At 42.4% G+C, this 26416-nt stretch overlaps 1 protein-coding gene across 2 annotated transcripts in view; it reads left to right on the top strand.

The window, feature by feature from the left end:
* The first annotated feature begins 7304 nt into the window (after positions 1–7304).
* Positions 7305–26416, top strand: part of MAP2K4 (mitogen-activated protein kinase kinase 4) — a 77936-nt gene continuing 58824 nt past the window's right edge. The window contains 2 exon segments of one of the 2 annotated variants that reach the window (NM_001099038.1): positions 7309–7490; positions 17584–17616. In NM_001099038.1, coding sequence (NP_001092508.1) covers positions 7370–7490; positions 17584–17616 — 154 coding nt within the window. In that variant the 5' untranslated portion in view covers positions 7309–7369. 2 annotated transcript variants of the gene reach the window in all.

Raw genomic sequence — 26416 nt, forward strand, 5'->3', positions numbered from 1 at the left:
ATTCTATATAATAAAACATGTGAATATAACAGTCAAGAAAGACAGATATAAGAATGAAGAAGTAATATTTCAAAATATTTATTTTACTTATTGAATAAAGTTCCCATTTAAAATGAGATTTGATAGGCCTCATTATGTGAGCAAATCTTGGTTTAATACTCTAGTTACACAGAGATTTTTTGCAGGTCTGGTTCTAACTTTAGTTAGTTGTGTTTTTTTTTTCCCCCAGAACTTAGTTTTAATGGTTTTCATAAATGAAATAAAGAAACGTTACAAACCTTCCAAATAGAAAAAGTACATCATTGGCAGAACATGTTCATTTTTCAATGCCATCTGCTAACTAAGCAATTTTTGATGAAATGTGGCTACTAAGCAACTCCGTAAAGTACCTGGTAAGATACTGTATGACGTTACACATCACTGAAAATCACCTTCGTGCTCTGGATAGGATTTCAACCACACAGCCTGAATTTCACTGAATGCCAGGGTCTCGACGTCATCAAGAGTCTCTGTAACGTCAATCTATCTTTTGTTGATGCCAGGAAAAGAACTCCTGCCTTTAGGTACAGATCTGGAAAGCTTCTGAACTGTATAGATTATTTTTTTGTGGGTCTTTTCAATTTTATTGAAATATAGTTGATTTACAACATTGTGTTAATTTCTGCTGTACAGCAAAGTGGTTGCTATACATACACATACATTCTTTCTCATATTCTTTTCCATTCTGGTTTATCACAGGATGTTGGACATAGTGCCTTGTGCTGTAACAGTAGGACTTTGTTAATCCATCCGGTATATACTAGTGGGCATCTGCTAATCCCAGACTCCCAATCCATCCCTCCCCAACCTTCCTCCCCCTTGGCAACCACAGGTTTGTTCCCTATGTCTGGGAGTCTGTTTCTGTTTCATAGATGTGTTGATTTGTGCTGGATTTTAGATTCCGCATGTTAGTGATAGCATGAGGTATTTGTTCTTTTTCTGACTTAGTTTGCTTGTATGATGCAGAGATGATTCTTTATCCCATTAACTGACCAGGGGCCCTTTAAAGCTTGGAAGGTTCTAGCTGGTTAGCAATTTTGGAGAGATTGACCAAGAGGCCTCAGACCCCCTCAAACATTCTACCATCCAGAACTCTCCTTCTTTGGTCTTTTAGGTGCCTCACCTTAACCCTCGTTACTGACTTCCACTTTCCACATGGTCACTTCTGACCCCGATGGGCCTCCTTCAGTTCAGGTTGCTTGATCCCTTGATGAGCTGATGACCCTGCCAGCTTTGGACAGCCAGTCCCTGCCCTTGTTGAATCTGTGACATTTCACTCTTCTTGATGGCCAGGGTTCCTGAAAACACATCATCATGGAGCAGTGAGAGGCCCATCTGTCCCTGCTGTTGGATGCGAGGGAGGCTGGACCACTGCCCAAGCCAAGCTTCTGTCTGCACTGGGGTTTTCAGATTGAACTTTCCTGTCTCTAACGGAAGCTTCCAGGAGCATGTGGTGACTCTTGAAGGGCTTGAGATCAATAAAAGAAGCAAGCGATTCTTCCTCTAGGGAGCCAGCAAGATGGATGAGTCATCTGTCACTGCTAATTAGAATGAGGGGTCTGAACATCAGGGAACACATGGAGAGAAAAGGGTTGGGATGAACCAGACATTGGGGTTTAAAAGAAAACACACAAAAAGCTACTTTCCAGAGTGCAGTCTATTCATGATGTGGTGTTAGGAGAACACACAGAAAATTAATTGGCAGTAGTAGTCTATTTTAGGAAGACTTGGAGGGCCATTAAAGAGAGATTCAGGCTGCCCATGTAGAGGTGCAAAAGAAGTAGCACATAACCAAAGGCATAGAGCATAACCTCATCTTGGAAGAAGCGTGGTCACCAAGAATCAGGCGTAGAGTGTATTCATTAAAGCTTGCATGATTTTACCCATGATCCCTTCTTGCCTCTTATGCTGCTATGGATCCTCCAAACCAGGAGCTGGAAGCGTGTATTTCATTTGGCCAGCACAAGTTTTGAAATTCTCATTTTGAATACAAATGCCTTTTACATTCTTTTTTTACTCTAAGTGACATCATTTGGAGCTGATGAAGCAATGATGTGGGTTCCCCCGAGGTCCCTGGAGCATCCTGTCCATCACCAGATGCTATCCATCTCTGTGTTGTCATACACTGCTGAGCTTTTAAGATCATGTCTCCTTGATCCAGCATGCCTGAGAGGGAAAGAAACAAGAAATCCTTTAATTTTGCTTCCTGAAAACAACCGAACTATACCAAACTGTCTAAAAATAGATTCTTGAATTCTAACACACAGACTCATGAGATGGTAGGGAAAAAAGACTTGCTAAAATATGGTTTATATATGTAACATCAGGAGAGAGTAGTTTGTTGTTGTTCACTCGTTGTGCCCAACTCTTTGAGACCCTATGGACTGCAGCACGCCAGGTTCTTCTGTCCTCCGCTATTTCCTGGAGTTTGCTCAAATTCATGTCCATTGAGTTGGTGATACTAAGCATCTAACCATCTCATCCTCTGTTGTCCCCTTCTCCTTTGGCCTTCAGTCTTTCTCAGCATCGGGGTCTTTTCAGTGAGTCGGCTCTTCGCATCAGGTGGCCAAAGTATTGGAGCTCTAGCTTCAGTGTCAGTCCTTCCAGCGAACATTCAGGGTTGATTCCCTTTAGGATTGAAATGATTGAAAGGCTATTCCCTTTTATTTGACTGCACTTGTGGCTTGGATTTAATAAGGCATAAAACACCAAAAACAGTGTGAGAGCTCTAGAGTAGTACCTGTCAAGAATAGGTTACAATCACCAGAGAGAAATGGGAGGGTGGCTTAACAAAACCTTTTTTTCAGACTTGAAGTGAACCAATAAAGACTGTTAAGTAGAGATGTTCTATCAAAAATTTTACTCTATTGATCTAGTAAGAAATGTTCACTGGATAAATTCTTACAGGATTTATCATCTGTGTACCTTGAAATTCATTGCTATTCAAGTAGCATCTGAGCAGAGAACAGAAACTTGGTACCTTTGTTTTCTGTTCAACAGGGTGAAAAAAAGAAACATTCTGTGTAAGTAAAATAGAACATGTAAGGAAAAAGACATGTCTCTATAAGACAGACTTTTCAGACTTAATTTGTTTCTGATTAATTTTTAAATGAAGCTGCTTACAAGAATATAAACATACAGTAATATTTTGTTACTTATAAAAGAATGCTTATTACAATAACAAAAGGACAGCTATCATTCTCAATTTAGCTACATATTACTTTTCATTTAGATATTACATTCATAATATTCACAATTCATAAGCTACCAAAGGTTTATTATCAGTAGACTTTCTCCAAATCCTGTTGCCCAGCAACTTACATGGAGAAAGGAAAGATGAATAAAACAGATAAGAAGTGGTAAAATTCTAGTTCTTTATGAAATTTTAGCTCTTTATAACACATTTTGATGCAGTATTATGTGAAAGTCTTACAACTCAAAATTGATATTGGAATGTACCTATGTTTTATGATCTATCAGCGGCCATCTTTATCTAAGAGCTAAGACAAGATCAGGGAGAGAATGATTTTCAATAAATGAACTTCAATAAATGAGTTCAGGTAAAGGCAACCTTTCTTCAAACTAATGGGAGCTTGTGTCTATATGTACATGCTGCTGCTGCTGCTGCTAAGTCACTTCAGTCGTGTCTGACTCTGTGCGACCCCATAGACAGCAGCCCACCAGGCTCCGCTGTCCCTGGGATTCTCCAGGCAAGAACACTGGAGTGGGTTGCCATTTCCTTCTCCAATGCATGAAAGTGAAAAGTGAAAGTGAAGTCGCTCAGTCGTGTCCGACTCTTTGCAACCCCATGGACTGCAGCCTACCAGGCTCCTCCATCCATGGGATTTTCCAGGCAAGAGTACTGGAGTGGGGTGCCATTGCCTTCCCCGCTATAGGTACATGGGGCCTTTTTGTTTGTCCATTCTGTATATACTAGTTTGCACCTGCTAATTGATTGCTCCCTCACCCTCTTTCCACTTTGGTAACCATAAATGTTTATGTCTGTGAGTCTATTTCTGTCTTGTAAATAAGTTCATTTGTATCAGTTTATATTCCACAATATACTTACTCTTTTAATTCAACTTTCTTGAATGAATTTCCTAGTTTGAATGTTTTCCTCTAGGTTTATTTGTCACATATATTTTTCTTATTCAAGTTCATTAAACTGTATGAGGTCAATGTTTTTCTTAAGTTTCTATTAGAGAAATATGTATAATCGGAAAAGGGGGCTAGTAAAGCTTTACATACGACTGTAAGTATTATCAGTGGTGCACAGCAAAGAACAGGGGAGAGATGCTTGTGGTACTTGTCGGGGTGGGGAGATGAGAAGTCCTCCAAGCCATTTCTTGGTACCATTCCAAGACCCAAGGAATTGCAAGTGAAAAAATGAGATAACATACACAGCAGTGACATTTAGACCACAGGGACTGGTTGTGAAACCTACTGGCAGGTACTGGAATACAGTGTTAGAAAATTACTCAAATAGAACTGTTTGGTGTCAGTAACCCTTCATCTGGAGTCTGATGATGACATTTGGATTGTGTGCCAGGAAACTAGGAGGCTGTTGATGCCTTTCCCATGTATGTTAAAGAGGCCAAGTCAATGGAAATGCAAAATTAGCGCAAGGGTGGAGGTGGGACGGGATCCCTATTTTTTTTTTTCCCATTAGCATTTTTTGCTAATCGTTGGCAAGTTTTGTTGATGTTTTGAAAGATGAATTTCATTTGATTTTTGATATGAACCTCTCGAGTACTAAAATATAAACCTCAAAGAAAAGAAAGCCATCTTCGAATCTGTACCCCCAAGAAGAGAGTTTAGGGAGCTTCAGCGTGTCCTCTTCTCTGCCCTTTGTTGCTTCTCTTCCCATCAGCACCATGCCAAGGATGCCAATAGAGTATTTAGCCTTCACTCTGGGCTAAACAGCCTGGATGGGGGACTTTCCATCTAGCTTCTGATTAGGATTTCCCAGGACTTACGAGAGCAAGCTGGTATACTGATTCCCAGATGGGAATTTGGCAGTGTTTATAGTGACCTGGAATTGGAGATACTGCTCCGTCTGCCAGGCCCTTGGAGGAGAGTTCTGGAGGGCTGGAAATGTGAGGCTCTCCACTTAGGCACACCCACCTGCTCTCACCTTCTATTTGCCTTCACTTAACTTTCCCTACAGAGAAGGCAATGGCACCCCACTCCAGTACTCTTGCCTGGAAAATCCCACGGACTGAGGAACCTGGTAGGCTGTAGTCCATGGAGTCCCGAAGAGTCGGACACCACTGAGCGACTTCACTTTCACTTTTCACTTTCATGCATTGGAGAAGGAAATGGCAACCCACTCCAGTGTTCTTGCCTGGAGAATCCCAGGGACGGGGGAGCCTGGTGGGCTGCTGTCTATGGGGTCGCACAGAGTCGGACACGACTGAGGTGACTTAGCAGCAGCAGCAGCAACTTTCCCTATGCCCTATCTCTGGGGTTTCCCAGGTGGCTCGGTGGTAAAGAATCTGCCTGCCAGTGCAGGAGACGAAGGTTCAATCCCTGAGTCAGGAAGATCCCCTGGAGGAGGAAATAGCAATCCATTCCAATATTCTTGCCTGGGGAATCCTATTGATAGGGAAGCCTGGCAGGCTACAGTCCATGATGTCGCAAAAGAGTTGGAGACAACTGGATAACTAAACCACAAGCCCTATCTGTACCCACTGTGTGCAATCAAGATGATGGCTGAGGGTGGTTTTCAGAGCAAGAAGGCAGGTTTCTGTTGATGGGGGACGGATTACCAATATGCTAGGAGGAAGTTCCAGCACAGATAAGGTCTGCTGGAAGGATGTCCTGGTACAGATTGCTCAATACTTCCAAAGGGCAGGAATCATCTGGCTCCATGGTTCAGATTACCTGGTATGTTGTATAGCTGGTCATTCTATGTATAGGCAAGACATACCTCTGCCCAGAGATCCATACCTTACCATCCCAATTACATTTCTGTTGGTCCACAAGCCCCTAGTCTCATAAGGGACTTTTTCTTTCTTTCTTTTTAGCTGCTACCTTCCTAAAATCAGTCTGTGCCAAGCATTGGAAGAAACCTGATTTTGTTCTATGAGGTTACCATCTTATATAATTCATATATAAATTACATATTTCTATAGCTGGTCTTATAAGGTGTAGAGGACGTGAGGGAGAGAACCCAGTGTGTATTTAGGGGAACGTGGTGATGTGTGAGCTCAGTTGCTCAGTTGTACCTGACTCTGCGACCCTGTGGACTTGAGCCCGCCAGACTCCTCTGTCCATGGGATTTTCCAGCAAAGAATCCTGGAGTAGGTTGCCATTTCCTCCTCCAGGCGATCTTCCCAAGCCAGGAACTGACCTCTTGTCTCTTGTGTCTCCTGCATTGACAGGCAGATTCTTTACCACTGAGCCACCTGGGAAGCCAGATGGTGATACAGATGATGAGGTGGTGCTAGTGATAAAGAACCTGCCTGCCAGTGCAGCAGACTTGAGAGACATGGGTTCCATCCCTGGGTGGGGAAGATCTCCTGGAGAAGGAAATGGCAACCCACTCCAGTATTCTTGCCTGGGAAATCCCATGGACAGAGGAGCCTGGCAGACTACAGTCCTTGGGATCACAAAGAATCAGACAGGATTGAGCGCACACACACATTTTGGGAGGTCAGGAAACTTGGGTGCTGAAGGTACTGCTTTCAAATTTAATGTGCATGCAGATCACCTGGGGATATTATTAAAATATAGATTGTGATTTGATCTTGGGGTGGGTCCATTGGTAGTACTTTCAGTAGCATTCTCTAGGATCTTCCTTGGCAGTGTAGAGGGTTGGGGTGACAGGCAGGGTCTAACAGGAGCTCCATAGCTCAAGTCAACTCCCCTCTGGAAGTGCCATGTCAGAGACTGGACAAGAAGCACGACCTCCGTGACCCGGTTTCAGTTTTAAGATACTGATTTTAAATTCTGAGATTTCAACAACAGGCTTCTTGAACTTTCGGGGTCACAAACCTCTATGGGAATGATAAAAACTATGTACCCTTTTATCCCCCAGATGCACACACTCTCAGACCGCTGTAGGCCCCTCAGCGGGCCAGCAGCCCCGGATCAGGACCTCTGCCGGTCTCTTGGGCCGGGCACTGGCGACCTGAGCGGCTCTGCGGTTCGGCATCTGGTGCGGCTCGGCATCTGGTGCGGCTCGGCGTCAGGCGCGGGCGGAGGCGTGCCAGGGGGCGTGCCCGGAGGCGGGGCCAAGGCGGCGCTGGCCACGCCCCTCGGCCGTGCGAGAGGCCGAGCTTGCTGCATTGCAGCCGCCGCGGCGCCGCTCGGCTCCTCACTCCCAACAATGGCGGCTCCGAGCCCCAGCGGCGGCGGCGGCGGCGGCGGCGGCTCCGGGGGCGGCAGCGGCACCCCGGGCCCCGCGGGGTCCCCGGCGCCCGGCCACCCGGCCGTCAGCAGCATGCAGGGTAAGGAAGGCGGCGGCGCCGAGACCCCGGCCCCTCCGGCTCTGCCGTCCGCGTCGTCGCGGCCTGTCTCCGCGCTGCGGACGCCCCCGGACCCGGCTGAGGAAGCGGTCGCGCCGCCCGCGCCGGCCAGCCTCCCTCCTCCCCGGCCTTCCCGGGCTCGGCCTGGCTCCCGGCGGCGGGCCGCGGCCTCCACCCGCGCCCGCGCGGCCCGGGGCTCCCCCCTCCGCCGGCTGCCGGGCCCACCTAGAGTCCGACCCGCCCCCGCGGCCGCCCCGCCGCGGCCCCGCTTACCTGGCGCGCCCCGCCCGCCTTTCCGGGAACGCGCGGCCGGGCGGCGGCTGGAGGCGCCCGGGCCTGGCCTGCGGTCCCGGCCGCTGAGGGCGGCGGCGGCGCCCCGGCCCTCTCCCCGCCGCCGTGGGGCCCGCGCAGGGCCATCTTGGTCCCGCGGGCGCCGCCGAGCCCGGCAGGCGCGCTGACCTTTGCGCTTCGCGCGGGCCCTCTGGACCCTCGGTTTGCAAACTTTTGCAGGGTTTCCGCGCGCCGGGCTGGGCGGGGGGTGACTCCGGCCTGTGCCACCTGTGAGAGGTAACGAGACAGCCCTTGGCCCGGGAGCGGCGATTTGTTTCGGGCCGGGGGTTTCTGTGCTAGCGTTGCATGCGGACCAAATAAAACTGGGAATTGGGTTTAAAGGGGGAGATCCGGGACCTCGAAAGGCTGGGGTCAAGAGTGGGTCTGCGTGGGGACTGCGCACCTGGAGCTGCCCTCCTCATCAGTGACTTGCCCCACCGGCGGTGGAACGCCTGTGAGCTCTCTGTAGCCCTTGACTGGCGGTGTTGTTAAAAAATACTAGGCCCCAGCCCATCAGGGACCGTTTCCTTGAGTTTACTGGGGAATTTTGAGCAGTCACATTATTTTCAAAAATAGGGAATCTCGGAAATCTCCTGACAACTTTCGCAAACTACTTGCCTTTTTCAATAGCTAACAGAATCAGCGGGGTTACCCTTCATGGTCAGTGTGGCCATGGTTACTCTTTGATGAACATTTACCTAAAGGGCTCTAAGATCTGTCTTAGGCCGTGTGTCTAGTTAGCTTTGATATTTATTGAGTCTTTCGGGTTTATGCGAGTGTGCTTCAGGAAGCGGAGACGGGGATTTTTGTCATTTTTACCTCCCTGTCCCCCTCCACCTGGGATATAGGTAAGGAACAGAGAGGACACTTTCTGTGCAGGTCCTCAGATGATTAATTGGAATTGAATTAGTTACTGGATGCCACTGTGTTGTACAGTATACAGATGAATACAGGATGCATTTCCTGATCTTTCCGTTGGTGGTGGTGAAATGAAACAGTAAAATGACAACTTAAGATTGTATTGCATATCCAAAACGAGTGACTTAATGAGCTTATAAATATGCAAGTTTGGGGGGTGCTGAGGGTAGGGAGGCTGATAGTTTGAAAAAGCTGTAGACATTTATTTTCCAAAAAATATTTATTGAGCATCTGTTTAGTGCCAGGCATAGTGCTCCAGCTCATAGTGCTCTTTATAGGAAAGAGTGAATCAGAAAGCCTCATTCTTGATGGAGCTTATTCTTCAGGTAGGATTGGGGAGGGAAGACTGTGCAGATAAATAAGAAAAATTGCTAATTGAGAAAAGGGTAATGAAAGTAACAGGCTGGGGTAGAATTTGATTGGGGAGGGGGCAGTCTGCTTTGATAAGGTGGTCTTAGAGGACCTGTCTGGTAAGATGATTCTTGTGATGAAGAGGGTTCTAGGCAAAGGGAACCATACATGTGAAGATTCCAAAAAGTGGAAAAGAGCCTGTAGTATTCTAGGAACTCAGAGAAAGGCGTCATGGTTAGGGGTTACTCTGATGCTCTCCATTCTCCTCCTCCCAACCCCTGGGTTTTTATACTCAGTCAGCTGACCTTTCTAATATGCAGTTTTGTTGTTGTTTAGTCATTCAGTTGTGTCTGACTCTTTGCAACCCCATGAACTGTAGCCGGCCAGGCTTCTCTGTCCATGGGATTTCCCATGCAAGATCCTGGAGTGGATTGCCATTTTCCTTCTCCAGGGGATCTTCCCAACCCAGGGATTGAACCCGAGTCTCCTGCAGTGCAAGCAGATTCTTTACTGCTGAGCCACTGGGGAAGCCCCTAGTAAGCAGAACCCAGTTTAAAAGGGAGAGGGAGGACTTTAAGACTTCTCTTTGAACTCCTGATGAATTTTCTTTTGTCACTGCTGTGTGTAGCCTTGATTGATTCAGGAACCTGTTGGTTATATCTTCTTGAACCAATCTCGATTACTCAGAATGAAGAGAAGCACTTGAAGCTCTCAGGATGTTCTCGTGCAACCCGGGTTACAAACCATGGGCTTAAGCAGCTGGGTAGGATCTTCATTTATCTTGTGATGTTAGAGCCTCACCTTCCCTCCTTCACCTACCAGATCTTTGGCTTTAGGTCAAACTTGTGATCCTTGGTTGTTTGGTAAATGCCACTCCCTTCCCCTCCCACCCCCAAACATGGTCAGTTGCCACCCCAAAGTACTGTCTCTCTGGAGTTGTTAATGACTGTGCTCATTCCAGTAATGGGGTTCAGTTGAGGGGCCACGTGGAATATACATCATCTAACAGACGTCGCGGTCGATCTGTGTGATGAGCATTGTGCTGGACACTGGATCACTCTGCACACTTTTTTATGGTCTGAGGTTTGTGACCCAGGAGTGGTCTCAGTTGAGAATTACTGTTTTTTAATATAATACTTGAGTTAAGCCAGAGCTCTGGAGTCCTGGATTTGAATCTCTTCATCAGGATTTATGAATTCTGTGATCTTGGGCAAGATACTTAACCTTTCCAAGTGTCAGTCTCTCCATTGGAAAGTAGGAATACAGATTACTTTACAGGAACTTCTAGAATGCAGATACAGCGTGGCCTGACATACAGTTAAGTATGTGATCAATACATATTAGGCATATCAATGATATTAGGCATTATCATTGTTAATAGCAACAATGCTCTTACTTATTATGGTCTAATTAATTGTCTCTTTCATTATTAGCAGATGAGTTCCTAACCCCTCATCGTGGAGTTTCTTTAGCTTCATTATCATTGGGTTCTACCCTTTTCTGTGAACTGTTTATTTCCATTTTTCATTATTGAGCATTTCTGTTTAGAATGTTCTCGATGAGTATTCTTCCTGAGTTCAGGTAACTGCTCTGCCATGTACAAGCTCTGTGACCTTGGCAAAATTACTGACCTTTTCTGAACTCATCTGTTTCTCATTTGTTATAGTAGGGATAATACTTACAGGCCTGTTGTGAGAATCACATTATTAGATTAATGCTTGTGAAAGTGCTTTGAAAATTATAAAATCTCTACATGTACATAAAGGGCCTTCCCAGGTGGCACTAGTGGTAAAGAACCCGTCTGCCAGTGCAGGAGGCTAAGAGACCCAGGTGCTATCCCTGGGTCGGGAAGATCCCCTGGAAAAGGGCATGACAACCCACTCCAGTATTCTTGCCTGGAGAATCCCATGGACAGAGGAGGCTGGTGGCCCATAGGGTCGTAAAGAGCTGGACACGATTGAAGCGACTTAGCATGCACACACACATACGTATATAAGGATTGTTATTAAACATGGTTTGTTAAATGCTTTAGTTAGTAGCCCCTTAAAAATTAATACATTTTAAAAAATGAGAAATTTATTATGGAAAACTTAAAGCAGGGAAAAATAAAAACATCTTAAACTTTACTTGGGTAGCTGAGAAATGTCAGTTTTTAAAAATGGTTAGAATAGTTAGAATCTGTAAGTGTGTGTGAAAAACAGAGACATCTGTAAAGTACTTGTTACAGGAAATGGTTATAAATTATATGTTATAGGTGCCTCTGATTCTGTTAATGTGCTTATCTAGGCAATTTTTCTTTTTTTGAGTCTCGTATAACATGTATAATACATGTATAACATATATGTTTGTATAACAGAAAACTTATAGACTAGCCCATTCCTTACCCATTTACCCTCAGCTGAACATTTTACAAATGTCAATTTAAGTAAAAAGATAACTTGATTCTGCTTTTAAAAAATATACAAAATAACGCACAGCATAGCAACCATAGTTAATAATATTGTATTGCATATTTGAAAGTTGCTTATAGAGTAGATCTTAAAAGTTCTCATCACAGGAAAGTTTTTTTATGTATGATGATGAATGTTAATTTGACTTATTGTGTGGTGATCATTTCTCAATTTGTACAAACATCAAATCTAGTTGTATACTGGAAATTAATAGAACGTTATGTCAATTATACCTCGTTAAAAATTTTACAGAAAGAAAACACAAACACACACACAAAACTTACAAGTGTAATGAAACATATCTGTTGAGGAAAAGTGAAAATTTGAATCAGTATACTTTTTTCTCCCAGTAATATTTGCATATACAAAATTAGTATGAAATGCCCTAATTGTGATTCTATTTGACCGTCTTTCTGTCTTTACCATTTACCAGAGGAGTGTGCCTTAATCCTAATTTAAAAACACTGAATGGTGCACAGGGATAAGGTTCCAGACTTTGGAGTGGCTTGCCTTTCCTAGTGTGTTGGAACACACTTTCTCTCACCGTTTATTTGACATGACCTGAAAAATAAAACTCAGCTCAGGAAATTGGTGCCCCCTCAAAGCACGTGATGTGTTTCTCTATGTTCCTTAAAAAGGAGAGTAACCCTAGTATTAAATTTAAGAAAGTAGAAAAACATAATGCTCTCAAGATACTTATTTTCTCATGTTTTCCTTAATGTCCCTTATCAGACTGTATATTGACACTTGTTTAAAGTGATGTATTAGAGAACCCTGTATTTTAAGTCATATTTCTTTTTTTGTAAATTTCTCTTTTCCTGTTCTGTTTCTGTTACCTGATTTGAGAAGCTTGAATTGACTTGGGCCCATAGAGTTTTTCTTATTTTTAGGGGTCTGGAAATCAGATCAACTCCATTGCACATAATTCAGATGGAGATCTGGACAGCCCACGTGATACAATCTGAGGAAGTATAATTCAGATTTAAAGTTAAGAAGGAAAACTAATAGTTATCACAGCTCTTTTTCCACCGTCTTTACTTAAGTTGATGCTCATAAGCTCTCTTTAAGGGTAGATGGGCATGGTCCCCTTTCTTAGATAAGGGAACAGACATTTAAACTGAGGGATTTGCCCTGGTGAAAGTGGGTTTTAATCGACCTGGTGACAGGCAGCCTTTGTTCTTCTTTCCTAGGCTTCCTAGCATGAGGTGAGATGGTATTTCAGCGCTTAGTTATAAAATCGGAGTCAGTGAGGTAGTCACCAGCCACAGGGAGGAAAGGAACTGGGCATATGGGGACTGACAAGATCCTGAATGTTAATTGTGAGTGACTAGTTCTGAATGATGCAGATAACCTGGAGTTACTCTATTAAGGTGGGTTCCTTTGCAGTTTGAGAGAGGTGAAGTCAGGAAAACTCAAGGAAGTAACCCAGCAGGAAATCTGTGGAACTCTGTCTAAGTACATTGAAAATACAAGGTCTGGATAGGCTTAGATAGGTGCTTAGATGTTAGAGCCGCCATGGTGTACTGTGAGTGACTTTACAGTTGAAGGCATGCGCCAGAATTCTGAGGTTGGAGTTGTAAGGAGACCCACTGCTGGCGTCTTCCACTGTGTAGAAGGAGGGTTTGGGCGCTTGGTCTGTGGCCTGACCCAGGAAGCAGGCAGCTGTGATTTTCTTTATGTCAGGTTGGCTTCGTACTGTAGTCATCATCCCTTTTCAGCATTTCTAGAATCCAGGGTGTCCGGAAACCATAAGGTGCTCCTGAGGAGGTGGGCAACTACTTAGACCCCTGCCCACCCCCCACCCCATTGTACCCCCGCCCAGATGAAGAGAAGGGGGATGGTTGCTGTGCCCCACGAGGGCCATTTGACAAGCAGCTTTACATGTGGGCATGCTGCTTCAAATTCTGAGATCTCTTGATGTTATTGTTAATCGTATATATAAATGAGGAAACTGGGCTCAAGTGAGATGACTTGTTTGAGTTTCACAGTTGGAACTAGAACCTGGGTGTGACATTCTTCATTTTGTTTTCTACTTTCTTAAACACCGTTATGCCTTTGGTTTTAATGTACACTCACACACATCCTAAGCAGCCTTTTAAAGTGTTGCAGACAAGCTCACTTTATCTGGTAAGTACAGTAAATTGTAGGTTTCCAGTTATGGCCAGTTAAGGGCTTCTCAGGATTGGGGCTAGAGGTTGAGAATGAGGGGAACATGCGGGAGAAGCCTGCTGAGAAAAAGGAGAGGAAACCCCCTCCTCCACCTTTATTTCTTTTGTGGGCTTGCTAGCATCCTGCCCTGTGAAACTCTGTGTTTTATCATTGGATGTCTGAGATTTGGTGAAAAGAAACTTGGTTGGGGCCAGATAAAATGAAAAAGACTCAGATTTGAAGCAGGAGATCAAGTAAAACTAAGGCCCCGGGTACAGATACTAAGTTAAAGAGTGCAGCACCTAAGATTTTGAAAATTTAACCTGTTACTAGCAGTGGGTTCAGCTGCTATGCACTACTCTCGGAGATGCAGGGCTCAGAGTATGTGCATGGAAAGACAGAATTTAGACGTAATTTGTGAGCAAGTGAGACCTCAAAAATTGAATATATGTGAATGAATATTAATGGGATAATTACAACAATCACAAATTTGCTTAAGTTGAGGATATTGGAAGTTTTCCTCCCCATTTCTTTCTCACCATCTTTCTCTTCTTTTACAAGGTTGGTGGTGGCTCCCTTGGCCCCGCCCTGCCCTTTGAACATTATAAACTTTCCCTCATCTGTACTGTACTGCTAGCACCAGTTCTCTGACCTTGGTGGGTTCTTCTCCTTATTTATATAATCTTTCTCTATATAGGTTCTCTCTCTCTACATATGTGTGTGTGTGTGTGTGTGTAAGTGTTGTATATGTATACACGTATGTGTGTATGTGTAGTCTTAGAGGTCTAGAAAGATGTACTAATAACTTTTTATCTGACTTCATCGGTAAGATGGCATGGAATTTCAAGGAAAAGGCAAGTCGTTCTGTTCCAGTTTCTCTAGCCCATGCTTGCCCATGAACCCCAGGTCAGTTAGCAGATCTTTTCTGAATGAAGAATAATGCAGACAGGGAAGTAGGTATGAGTCCTTAGAGTCTGTTCACCTGGTCACTTAATCCATAACTAGGTTAGTCTGTCCCCACTCCAGTACTCTTGCCTGGAAAATCCCATGGATGGGGGAGCCTTGTGGGCTGCAGTCCGTGGGGTTGCGAAGAGTCGGACACGACTGAGCGACTTCACTTGCACTTTTCACTTTCATGCATTGGAGAAGGAAATGGCAACCCACTCCGGTGTTCTTGCCTGGAGAATCCCAGGGACGGGGGAGCCTGGTGGGCTGCCGTCTTTGGGGTCGCACAGAGTCGGACACGACTGAAGCGACTTAGCAGCAGCAGCAGCAGGTTAGTCTGTAGTTTTGCTTCGAGAATTCTACCACCTCTGTTTTTAGTTACATGCATGGGTTCTGTACTGATTATAGAACTTCCAAGTTTTGAGAACTTTTTAGTATTTAAAAGGCTTAACTTCTAATGTGTTCGGAGAGTAATTGGTGACATTTCTAACATTCCGAGTTACATATGCCTTAAATTTTTTCCTATTGAAGGCAATGGCACCCCACTCCAGTACTCTTGCCTGGAGAATCCCATGGATGGAGGAGCCTGGAGGGCTGCAGTCCATGGGGTTGCTGAGGGTTGGACACGACTGAGCGACTTCACTTTCTCTTTTCACTTTCATGCATTGGAGAAGGAAATGGCAACCCACTCCAGTGTTCTTGCCTGGAGAATCCCAGGGACGGGGGAGCCTGGTGGGCTGCCGTCTATGAGGTTGCACAGAGTCAGACACGACTGAAGTGACTTAGCATATAGCATATACTTTTACCCTGTGACTTATTTTTAATACAACCATACAGATCCTTCTCATTCTTCTTCACATACCTTTCAGATTTATTTTTCCTGCTCCTTTCCCCATTCATATTGCTGTTCAGTTCACCTCTTCTCTCCCCTTTTATTTTTGCTACCTAGTAGCAACTACTGACTGTATTTAGAGCTAACAAGAGAATAGTAACTATCAAATTGTTTCAGTGTTTTACCAGCTTCCTCTCCAGTCTGCAGGTGAATTTCCCCCTCCCTCTTCCAGTGGTAAGGGTGGGAGACGGGCCTCTGAGCTCCTCCGTGTTCCTTTTCCACAGTTGCTTCCAGAACGCCAGCTGCCAGCTCCCATTCCTCCTGACTTGTGCCTGGTGGGATGCTGGCTGGCTTTTAGTTGCTTAGGTTCATAACACCCACAGAATCCCTCCCCCCCGCCAAGAGTGTTTCTAGACTTTTAAGAGGTGTGGCGGAGAAGGCAATGACACCCCACTCCAGTGTTCTTGCCTGGAGAATCCCATGGATGGAGGAACCTGGTGGGCTGCAGTCTAAGAGTCGGAAACGACTGAGCGACTTTCCTTTCACTTTTCACTTTCATGCATTGGAGAAGGGAATGGCAACACACTCCAGTGTTGTTGCCGAGAGAATCCCAGGGACGGGGAAGCCTGTTGGGCTTCCGTATATGGGGTTGCACAGAGTTGGACATGACTGAAGCGACTTAGCAGCAGCGGCAGCAGCAAGATGTGTGGGCTTCAGTAGTTATGGCATGCGGCCCTAAAGTACACGGGGCTCAGTAATTATGGTGCATGGGCTTAGTTGCTCTAGAGCATGTGGGGTCTTCCTGGACCAGGGATCAAACCCATGTCTCCTGCATTGGCAGGCCGTCTCCTATCCACTGTGCTATCAGGGAAGTCCTATAACTTAAAATCCTAAGAATTTTGATAGCTGGATAGGAGAGATAATCCTTTTTTTTTTTTTGTCCTGGCTCTTTTTCCTACAAATTTTGATTGAATTTGTATAAATACATTTGAGCAAAACTCATTCTAAATTTGATTTCTCCATTTTGTTCCCCAAAGCAGTAAAAAACAGAGGTATAGGTAGACCACTAAGAAAACTGGAAATTCACCCAGTAGACTGAGGGCAAATGAATACATATTCATTTGTATTTTGGAAGGCTTTTGTTTTGAACAGCTCATTTGACGGGGTGCATTTTACAGAATTACATCTATCTATATAAATGTATGTGGGGGTAGTCCCTGGTGGCTCAGAGGTTAAAGCGTCTGCCTGCAATGGGGGAGATGCGGGTTCGATCCCTGAGCTGGGAAGATCCCCTGGAGAAGGAAATGGCAACCCACTCCAGTATTCTTGCCTGGAGAATCCCATGGAGGGAAGAGCCTAGTAGGCTACAATCCATGGGGTCGCAAAGAGTCCGACACGACTGAGCTAACTTACTTTCACTTTCACTTTCAAATGTATGTGGAAGGTATAACCAGACCTAATTGAATTTGGAAATATGTTCATGTGTCTAAGGAGAATTTACAGGTTTTCTTCCTATAGCTCCTATAGTGCCACTTATCATTTCTAGGGACATGGTCTTTTTTCAGGCCTACTTTAGAGAATTTCAGCACCTCTTTAGTAGTTCACTGTCTTATCATTTGATGTTAGCTCATTGGCACAATGTTCTATGCATGTTTAGCTTTTACAGTTTATCGACTACCAAAGCTTTTGAATCAGGGGTAGTAATCAAATAGTTTCAAGTTTGTAATTTGAGTTAATAAAATGTGATATGTTCTGAACTTGTAGATTGAAAAAATCGACAAAACTGTCTTAAAAGTTACTATTAACTTCTAAGGGCTAATAGCTATTCTTTTTATTGAATAGATGCGAAAAGTAAGGGTAAAGACAATGTAACTCTTATAATTTGAACTTGATTTCAGTTGCATATAATTATAAAAGTACATCTACGTCAGAAAGAGCTGAGTTTTTAAAGAAAGCCCATGTGTTACAGTTATCTCTGTGATGGTGGAGGTTATGTGCTTTGAACTGTTCTTGATTGTAATATAAAAATGCAATGTCATGTTCTAATTTTGGTTTGTTTGATTTACAGTAAATGAACTGGAACTTATCTCTTTTACTTTAGGCTTTCAGATAAACTTCTGTGAAAAGGCACAAAGTAAGCTACAAGTTTTATGATATTATGCTACTTACTTTTTTCATACCCATCTTGGTATTGGGAATGTGTCCACTATTGTTTCAACTAACCAACCATAGCAGTTTTACTTTGAAAGAGCTTCCATTTTTCATTAGTTTCCCAAATTAAAAAAAAAAAAATCTGTGTTATATTCTTGATTGTAAATTGTTCTTGCTTTCACTTGGATTGACCTAGGAGAAACATATGTAGGTGTTCAAATGTATGTAAGTATAGGAAGAGATATATAGATATAGACATAGACAGATATACTAGATTTAGAAAGATACACATTCATAGTATATAGTTGTATAGAAAGATGTATATAGATATTTGGACTTGGCCAATTTAAATCACAAGTTGAAGAAAGTTCACTTTTACGATTGGAGTGCAAAAAAGTATATAGTATAACTGTACTCTGAGACTTCATGCTTTACAGTTGACTTATTTTAAAGCATGCATTTAATGAATTTTAAATTTTTTTCTTTAAAAACAAAGCTTTTTTTCTTTCTCCTTTCCACTCCCCTCAAAATAGACCAGGGTTGTATATTAGAGCACCAGTCTTCATAGACTACAGAATAGGTTTTCTATAGGAAAGCAAAATTTCTAAAGCTAAAACAAATAAACTTTAAACTTAAATGTCATTTGTATAAAATGCAATATAAAAAAGTCCCAATTCAAGAAGACTGTTCTTTAGTTACCACAAATATATCCCCAAATACAATATGTTCATCTTCTGCTTATTGTTTCATAGAGTGGAGAAGAATAACAATCGTGCTTTTTTTTTACTTTTTGGCTATGCCATTTGCCAGGATATCAGTTCCCTAATTGAAGTTCCTGGATTGAACCCAGGACCTGGCAGTGAAAGTATGGGCAACTGGGCAACCAGGGAACTCCATGACCACTTTTTTATATACACTATTCTCTTTCCTCCAGCTTTATGAGACATAATTGATACATGTCACTGTGTGAGTTTAAGGTACATGCATGGTGGTCTGATACTCTTACATGTTATGAAATGATTACCACAGTAGGGTTAGTTCACACCTCCATCACCTCACTTAACTAAGAGTGAGGACCTTTAACATTTACTCTCTTAGCAGCTTTCAAGTATATAATACTGTGTTGCTAGCTATAGTCACAATGCTGGACATTTTAGATCCTCTGATATGTATCATTTTTAAGCTAGTTCAAACGAAATAGTTTAACCTGGAGAAAACATTTCTGCTGTTTTAAAACTTTCTGATGGAAGTGAGTGAGTGAAAGTCACTCAGCCATGTCCAAATCTTTGTGACCCTGTGGACCATACAGTCCATGGAATTCTCCAGGCCAGAATACTGGAGTGGGTAGCCTTTCCCTTCTCCAGGGGATCTTCCCAACCCAGGAATTGAACCCAGGTCTCCCACATTGTGGGCATATTCTTTACTAGCTGGAGTGGATAGCCTAACCTTTCCCAGTGGATCTTCCCAACCCAGGAATTGAACTGGGTTCTCCTGCATTGCAGGGGGATTCTTTACCAACTGAGCTATCAGGGAAGTCAATGGAAGCAACATACTTAATTTCCATTGGTTGAACATTATGACTTCCTTGGAAAAGTAGTTAACAAAAATTTATTTCTTGAGTGGTTTTCCCGTGATATAAATCTATAATGAGTAATAGAACATGCTAGACCCTAGGATAAATATTTTTTAATTGGTCCATATTGTCATCCTTGTCTTACCTTAAACTAAAAATGGTACATGATTTCCTGCTTATAGGGAACCTACACATATGATACATACCTCCATGTAATGAAGTTACAGCTTCTAATTTATGCTAAGTTTTAAATGTATATGACACATTTATTGTGACAGTTTTTATATTTTAACATAAAACATTGTTCTGATATTTAATGTAATTTAAAAATGTTTATGTATGGACATAAAATCTAACTTAAGAAAAATGTTGCCATTTAAAACATTTAGAATTGCATTTACACGGTTGTTTTTTTCTCTTAGTCCTTTGGTGGACTGTAGAGAATAGTCCACAATACGAGAAATACTGATTGTTTTAAGTTTAAATCATGTATACAGCGACTGTAAATCTCTTTGGGTAAGATGCCTTCAGACTGTCTAAATGGTGCGGTGCTGTCTCTTTCCGTTTGCTGTGGAAATACCAGGTTTGAGGTGTTGCATGCTTTACTGTAGCAACAGAACCCAACTGGGAAGTGTGTACATGCCCACCTTTGGTTGCTTTCACCACTTCTTCACACTGACTGGGCTCTCCCTTTTTATTTCTCCATCTTTGTTTGGGAGGTCTCCTTTGAGTTTTCTGGCTTTTGAAATTCCCCAGAGGCTTGGTGGTAAAGAATCCACCTTGCAGTGCAGGAACCATAGGAGCCCCGGTTCGATCCCTGGATCGGGAAAATCCACTGGAGAAGGAAGTGGCAACCCACTCCAGTATTCTGCCTGAGAAATCCCATGGACAGAGGAGCCTGGTGGGCTATAGTCCATGGGGTCACAAAGAGTCAGACATGACTGAAATGACATTAGCATGCATGCATGCACAGTTTTGTGTATTCATTCACAGAGCACATGTTGGACACTGAGGTTCCATCCAGTGATGGAGATTATTGGGGCAGAAGTGAATAGAACAGGTCCCTGCCCCTGGCAGGCTCTTCTTAGTGCAGTGAAGCTGCTGTGTCCCGGGCACCTTTGCTCCCACTGTTCTGTCAGGAGAGAGAACCAGCATGAGGGCTGCTGTTGGAGACCACGGCTCAGAGGTCCTACAGTGGCCAGTCCTGCCGTGGCGTCAGGCAGAGCCGTCTGTGCGGGCTTAGACCTCAGAGGATGTCTCGAGGAAAGGGAGGGTGGGAGCTGGGATGGTGGCGCGGAGGCCAGCTCTAAGTTGACGGCTCTTGTTTTTGTACAGTTGGTACCTGTGTTTTAGGGTAAGTTTTCAGTTGTTGACATCTGTTAACGCTTTTACCCAAGACTGGTCCTGTGATCTGCGTAACTTAAAATTTATAAGTGCAGTTTGGTAATGTTTGCAGAGAATCAGTCTTTCAGTTTGCTCTGGAACATAGCCATTAACTGTATGTTAAAAGTAGCCACTCATTTCTTTGCAAATGAAGGGCTTGAAATCACCAAAGCAGCACTTTCTTACTTATTAGGGTATACTCTAGTGCCAGAATCTCCAGTTTGATTCTGAAGGTGTTTCAAATGATCAGAAAAACTATAATTTAATTCATTAAAAATAATTATATAGCAGACAGTAGTTGGAGGAGGGAATGGAGTACAGAGAACACAAGTACATTTTGTTAAAAGTCCACTAAGTGTGAATGCTGCTTCAATATTCAATTCTCCATCACAGATCAGAAAGACTTATTGTAAGATGGTTCTGATGACTAATGGAAGCTCTGAAGGATTAATTTTTCCCCATTGTTTGACTTACACATAGTTTTTGTTTTTTTTATATTGCTATATCACCATTCCAGTAGTTTATTACAATTGCCTGTTAAAAGTTAGTGAAGTTTTATTGGTGATGTGTGTGTAGGTTTATAATACACACACATACACACGTGTGAGATTGCATATTTAATTTTGGAACCAGATTTTTATAGAAATTCAATAAAAATCCACATTATACCTCATGATCTTTGATCAATTATAGTTTCTGCCTTCATTTGGTTTTTTAAATATATATAAGAATATATATTATTTATCTTAAGATAAATAAAGTTATTATTTGAGACAACAGTGTTAATATTTCTTTTTAACACTGTTGGATTATTGAATTTTTCTAAAGTCTGAATGTAAGACTACATCAGGGGAAAATACTTTTTTCCGATGTAGAGCTCCTACATTTAGAAGGTTGATTAGTTCATCATTTATCGTTTGGAGATAATGATTTTGTACTTGTAGATATGTTTATGTGATTTATGAGCAAGTTTGATATCTCAGTGACTGTAATGAGCTAACTTGTAAACATACTTCTTTAAAATATAATTTGCCTTGCTTTATAAAACCAGTTTTTCTTTGGATGGGAGGGAGCAGGAGATTTGCTCGAAACAAAGCTTTTGAGATATGGTTTTGTGAGTGTTAAATTTACCTCCATGAGTCTGCATCTTGATTTTTTATTTCTATGAGAATTTTAAGACCCCAGGGCATAGGGATTTTCCTCATAAAACACCTAATGGAATCCTGTGCCAATCAAAGCGAGAGCAGTTGGGAATCTGGCAGATAATCTCACACAGGAGCGCTCTAGCTCTTTCCCCACCACGCGCTGCAGTGTGTTCTCAGCCACGTCTGGAGAATTCTTGGCGGCTGAAGACAACTCCCGGGAGCGCTGAGCGTCTGTACCTTTGCCTTTTGTACTTTCCGTAGCTCTGAAAAGATTCAGTGGCTTTAAAAAATTGTTTTCCCTGAAAATGTTTGCATAGCAACAAGGTGTTTATTTAGAAAACTTCATGTTCCAGAGCTGATTGTTATCCTTGAAGTCAGTAGTAGAAACTACATTACTATTGATTGCTTTGATTAACACTGCACAGCTAAGTATTTGGGGGGAAATGGCGATATCCTAATGACAGATTTTCCTTTCATTGTGAAACTATTCTTTTGAATAAGTACCCTGGATTGTTTTAAAATTGGTAATAATAAGAATGAGCCAATGAAGAGGAGAAAGGATGTTTTGTCTTCCTAGAAGTTTGAGGAAGTCGTTTGTAAGTTTACTGACTTGGTAAGTTCTGTGAAAGATGTTTCCCTCAGGAGGCTGTTTGACTCTGCCGGAGGTGGAGTGTAGAAAACAGGTGAGCAAGCAGTACAGGGAGGGTCAAGCCCTCCCGCATTTAGAACTAAGGGCTTAGAACACTTGGTGACTAAACTTCTAATATCCCACTTTATGTAGCAGAAGTCTATACTCACGACTAAAATTTTATTGCTTGAAATTTATTAAACTCAACCATTCTAAGAAACAGAATGACCACATTTGCTATGATTGGAGGTTAAGATGGGTTATTTAAATTTACATATATGCTGAAGTTAGTTGAAAAATGAGACTTTTGTAGGATTTGCCACAAGTCCTTAGGACTAAACATCTATTCTATTCATCACTATCTTTGTGGACCCTGATAAACTGTCAAGAGAAAGCCCTTCTGCTTAGAAACTATTTTTATACTAATTGAAGCCCATGAATTGTAGTCTTGGCAGAGTCAACTTCTCATGTTCCCTGTAAACCAATTACCATTCCAAGGGGAATGTTACCTAATTATCTCTGGTCTTGGGAGTGATGGGAATATTAATTCTTCCTGAAAATGGTTTTGTTGCTAGAAGAAGAAAGGTTTCAAATACCTATTACACCTTAAAAATCATTTGGAGAAGCTTACTGTGTGTTTTTGAATGAGAAAAAAATGGGTGGTTCTCCCACACTGCAGGAAGTCACACTGCAGGAAGTCTCCCTTCATCTTCCAGTCCAGCTTTACTCTGAGCAATGAGAGGATATTCGACAAGACTTTGGTGAGAAGTTTCCAGAAAGTATTCCCAACTAATTCGCCAATTAATCAAAGTGACTTTCAATTTAGTGTATAAATTAAGGGTGATGGTTTTTAAACCAGGTGCAGTAAATACTTGAATTCTTACTGCATAACTTTGAGTGCTTTGAAAATCCAGACCCAAGTGTCTAGATGAAAAGATATTCCAGAGGAAATTTGCAGGGGCCATGTTGGTGTTCATCTTTCATTAGGTAGAATTCAGTGAATATTATTCAGAAATGAAAATGAAGTGTATACATATTTACTCCTCTTTAGAGAACCTCTTAAAAAGGTTAAGTAAACAGAGGCACGGTGTAACATTTAATAAATATGTATATGCCAGTAGTGGTGAGAGCCACCGCTGTCTTTAAAGATGGATTAAATCTTGAGCCTACTCTGAAGAAGCTTATGTTCTTTAAGAAATTGCACATGTAGAGGCAGACCACGTGGTAGAAGTAAATAACAACAATAGGTAACTCACTTAGTGCTTGCCAAACCCTGTTCTAAGCTTTTTATTTCTTACCTAATCTTCTCTATCACTTTAAAATTATTTACGTTATTAACGCTGTTTCTTCCAATAACCTTTTGAAGTAGGCACATAGATGAGACTGAAGCCCAAAAAAGTGAAGGGCATTTTCCAGTCATGCAGCTACAGAGTGGCCGATGTGTGACGCTGGCCTGGTCACAGGTTACGTGCTGTAAACCGTAGCATTTTATTGATTCTTGAAAGAAGCAGTGTGCACTCATAGGAATGATGCTTTAAACCAGATGGGTTTTGAGGGGTCTTCAGTTGAAAATGGTCGTGAGATCTGGACTTATATAACTTTTGATTTTTCTTTTTGTCCCCAGAGAGTTTCAAAATGTTATCTATAAAGTCTGACTAAACATTAAGTGGAGAGATTCCTTCTTGCGGCTCTGAAGGAAGGGACAGAAGGGATCTACCACTAGGGAAGAAATGGTTAATGAAAACTCTAAATTCTGACCTAGACAGATGCAGAGAACGGAGTGCTTTGGGTGGGATTGTGAGGCGACTTGTTTGCAGAACAGCTGACAGAGATGAGTAGGTCAGGAGACTGGACCTCTTCCACCACAGTGGTGGTGCAGCCATGTGCTGCTTGAAGACAGACTTGTGCACAGGCTCTCGAAAACCAGTTGATGCTTTTAGCAAAAGATTTATGCTCCTCCTACATTCTTGTAATGAGAGGTGGGAGAAAGAACATTAATTGTTAAAAAACTTTTGATGATAGATGTTTTCCAACTTAGAATAGTATGATAAACCCCATGCACCTATTACATAGCATCACTGATTACAAACTTATGGCCAACTTTACCGTATTTGTTGTACTTCCTTCTGCTAAAACACTGTCAAGCAAGTTCTAATTATCATTAGTTCATCCACAGATGTGTCAGTCACACATCTTCTAAGTGATAAGGGTTAGACAATGGCTTATCACACTGTTAAGTAAACAAAACAGTATTATCAGACAGTCGCTCAGTGTTCAGATTTCCTCAAATGTCCTACAGGTGCCTTATTCACAGTTGATTTGTTCCAAATTGAGCTCTCAACAAGGTCCACACTGCATTTGGTTGATATGTCTCTTAAATTTCCTTCAAGCAGCTCCATCTTCTCTTCTTTTTTCTCACCACTTATTCATTGAAAAACTTGGGTCGTGTGTTTTGTAGCATTTTGTACACTTTGGATTTGACTGATTACATCCCTTTAGTAATTAGTGTCTCACATGTTCCTCCTTGCCTGCATTTCCTGTTACTTGATAGTTAGCTACAGAAGCTTTGATCCTGTAGAGCTTCAGGTTTGGGACAGGAACACTTGATAGGTGGTGCTGTGTGCTTTTTGTTGCATCACACCAGGAGGCACGTGATTTCTGGTTGCAGCTCTCCTTAGGACTGATCGGCGGGTTTCGGTGCTGGCAGTGTGATCGTGTGGAATAAACTTCCCCATCAGCCTTTCAGCTGATGCTTCTGGCCGCCGTCAGTGGTTTTCATCTAGACTAATTCTTTCATTTGGGACTGGTTAACTTGCATTTCTAAACATTTGTGGTTTTCTGCAAATAGTTGCTGTCTTCAACCAACAAACAGTTTGTGTTTGGGGCATATTGTCGAATGCATGTTACTGCAGTGATCATGTATGACTTAACTGCACCAGTGCTGCTGGCTGTGAGGTGCATGTGTATATATGCACACGCACGTACACAAGCCCTAATTGCACTTGTCTATACTCCAAGAGAATTAGACCTGGACATCTGTCTCTTCTTCTTACCCTGGAACATGAGTTAATCTGTTTCCTAACCGGGGTTCTTTTCAACTTATTTTTAAAGATCTCTCAATCTCTATAGGTAATAAAAAGCCATGTCAAATAATAATTCTTGTCTTTTTTTTTTTTTGGTGAAGTTGAGGAACCAGTGGGCATGTGAGACCAGTTCTGCCAAATTAAGATCAGTCCCAAACCGATGCCAGCTTTGCTCATTAATTGATATTCAGCACTTAAGAGTGCTCAGCTCCTCCAGGCATTCCCTTCCCAGGACTTGGGAACCAGGATTAGTCATCCAAAGTCAGTTTGGTGAGAATAGAAGGAAATAGGAGTTCTCATCCAAGATATTAAAAAAAAAAAAACCGCAAAAGACATCAACACCCTGTGTTCCAGTTGGCAGTCACCTTCTCAGTGACTGGTTTATGCTTGTTCAACACGTGTCGTTATTCACCTTTCATTAAAATGACAGTTTCTTAAGTGGCTTTTACCTGTCACTGTCCCTGTTCAGTCACCCATCTTGTAACTACAGGATGAATGTCTCCCTGTGGTGGTGGTCTGATACGGCTTTGACCTTGCACAGTGGTGAATAACAAACCCGAGAAACCTCCATCAGATGTCTAGGGTAATGCAGCGCTGAAATAGAAAAAGTTGGTTGAGTGTATAAAAGATGATCACAAATCTTGCAACTGAAGGCAGTTAAAAATGCCAGTTGTTTTTTTTTTTAAGCCGGAGGATGGTGACTAATGCTTGTGTCATGAAGTTCTGTCAGTTAGGTGCACTTCTTTAGTTAAAGTTTGCTGGCTAATTTTTTTTAGAGAACCTACCTAACTTCTAGCTATGCTTCGTTTGATTAATGTGAACCAAAGAAGCAACAAATTAGATCTATCAGGAAGTACGGACAGAGCCCCCAATCGAGACGTCTGAGTGAAGCTATTTGTCCTAAGGGTGTTAAATCAAAATTTGAGCTTGGATTATTCATTTATTCAAGAAATATTTGAGTCCCTGTGATA

Source organism: Bos taurus, chromosome 19 (assembly GCF_002263795.3).
Source record: "Bos taurus isolate L1 Dominette 01449 registration number 42190680 breed Hereford chromosome 19, ARS-UCD2.0, whole genome shotgun sequence".
Taxonomy (NCBI): Eukaryota; Metazoa; Chordata; class Mammalia; order Artiodactyla; family Bovidae; genus Bos; species Bos taurus.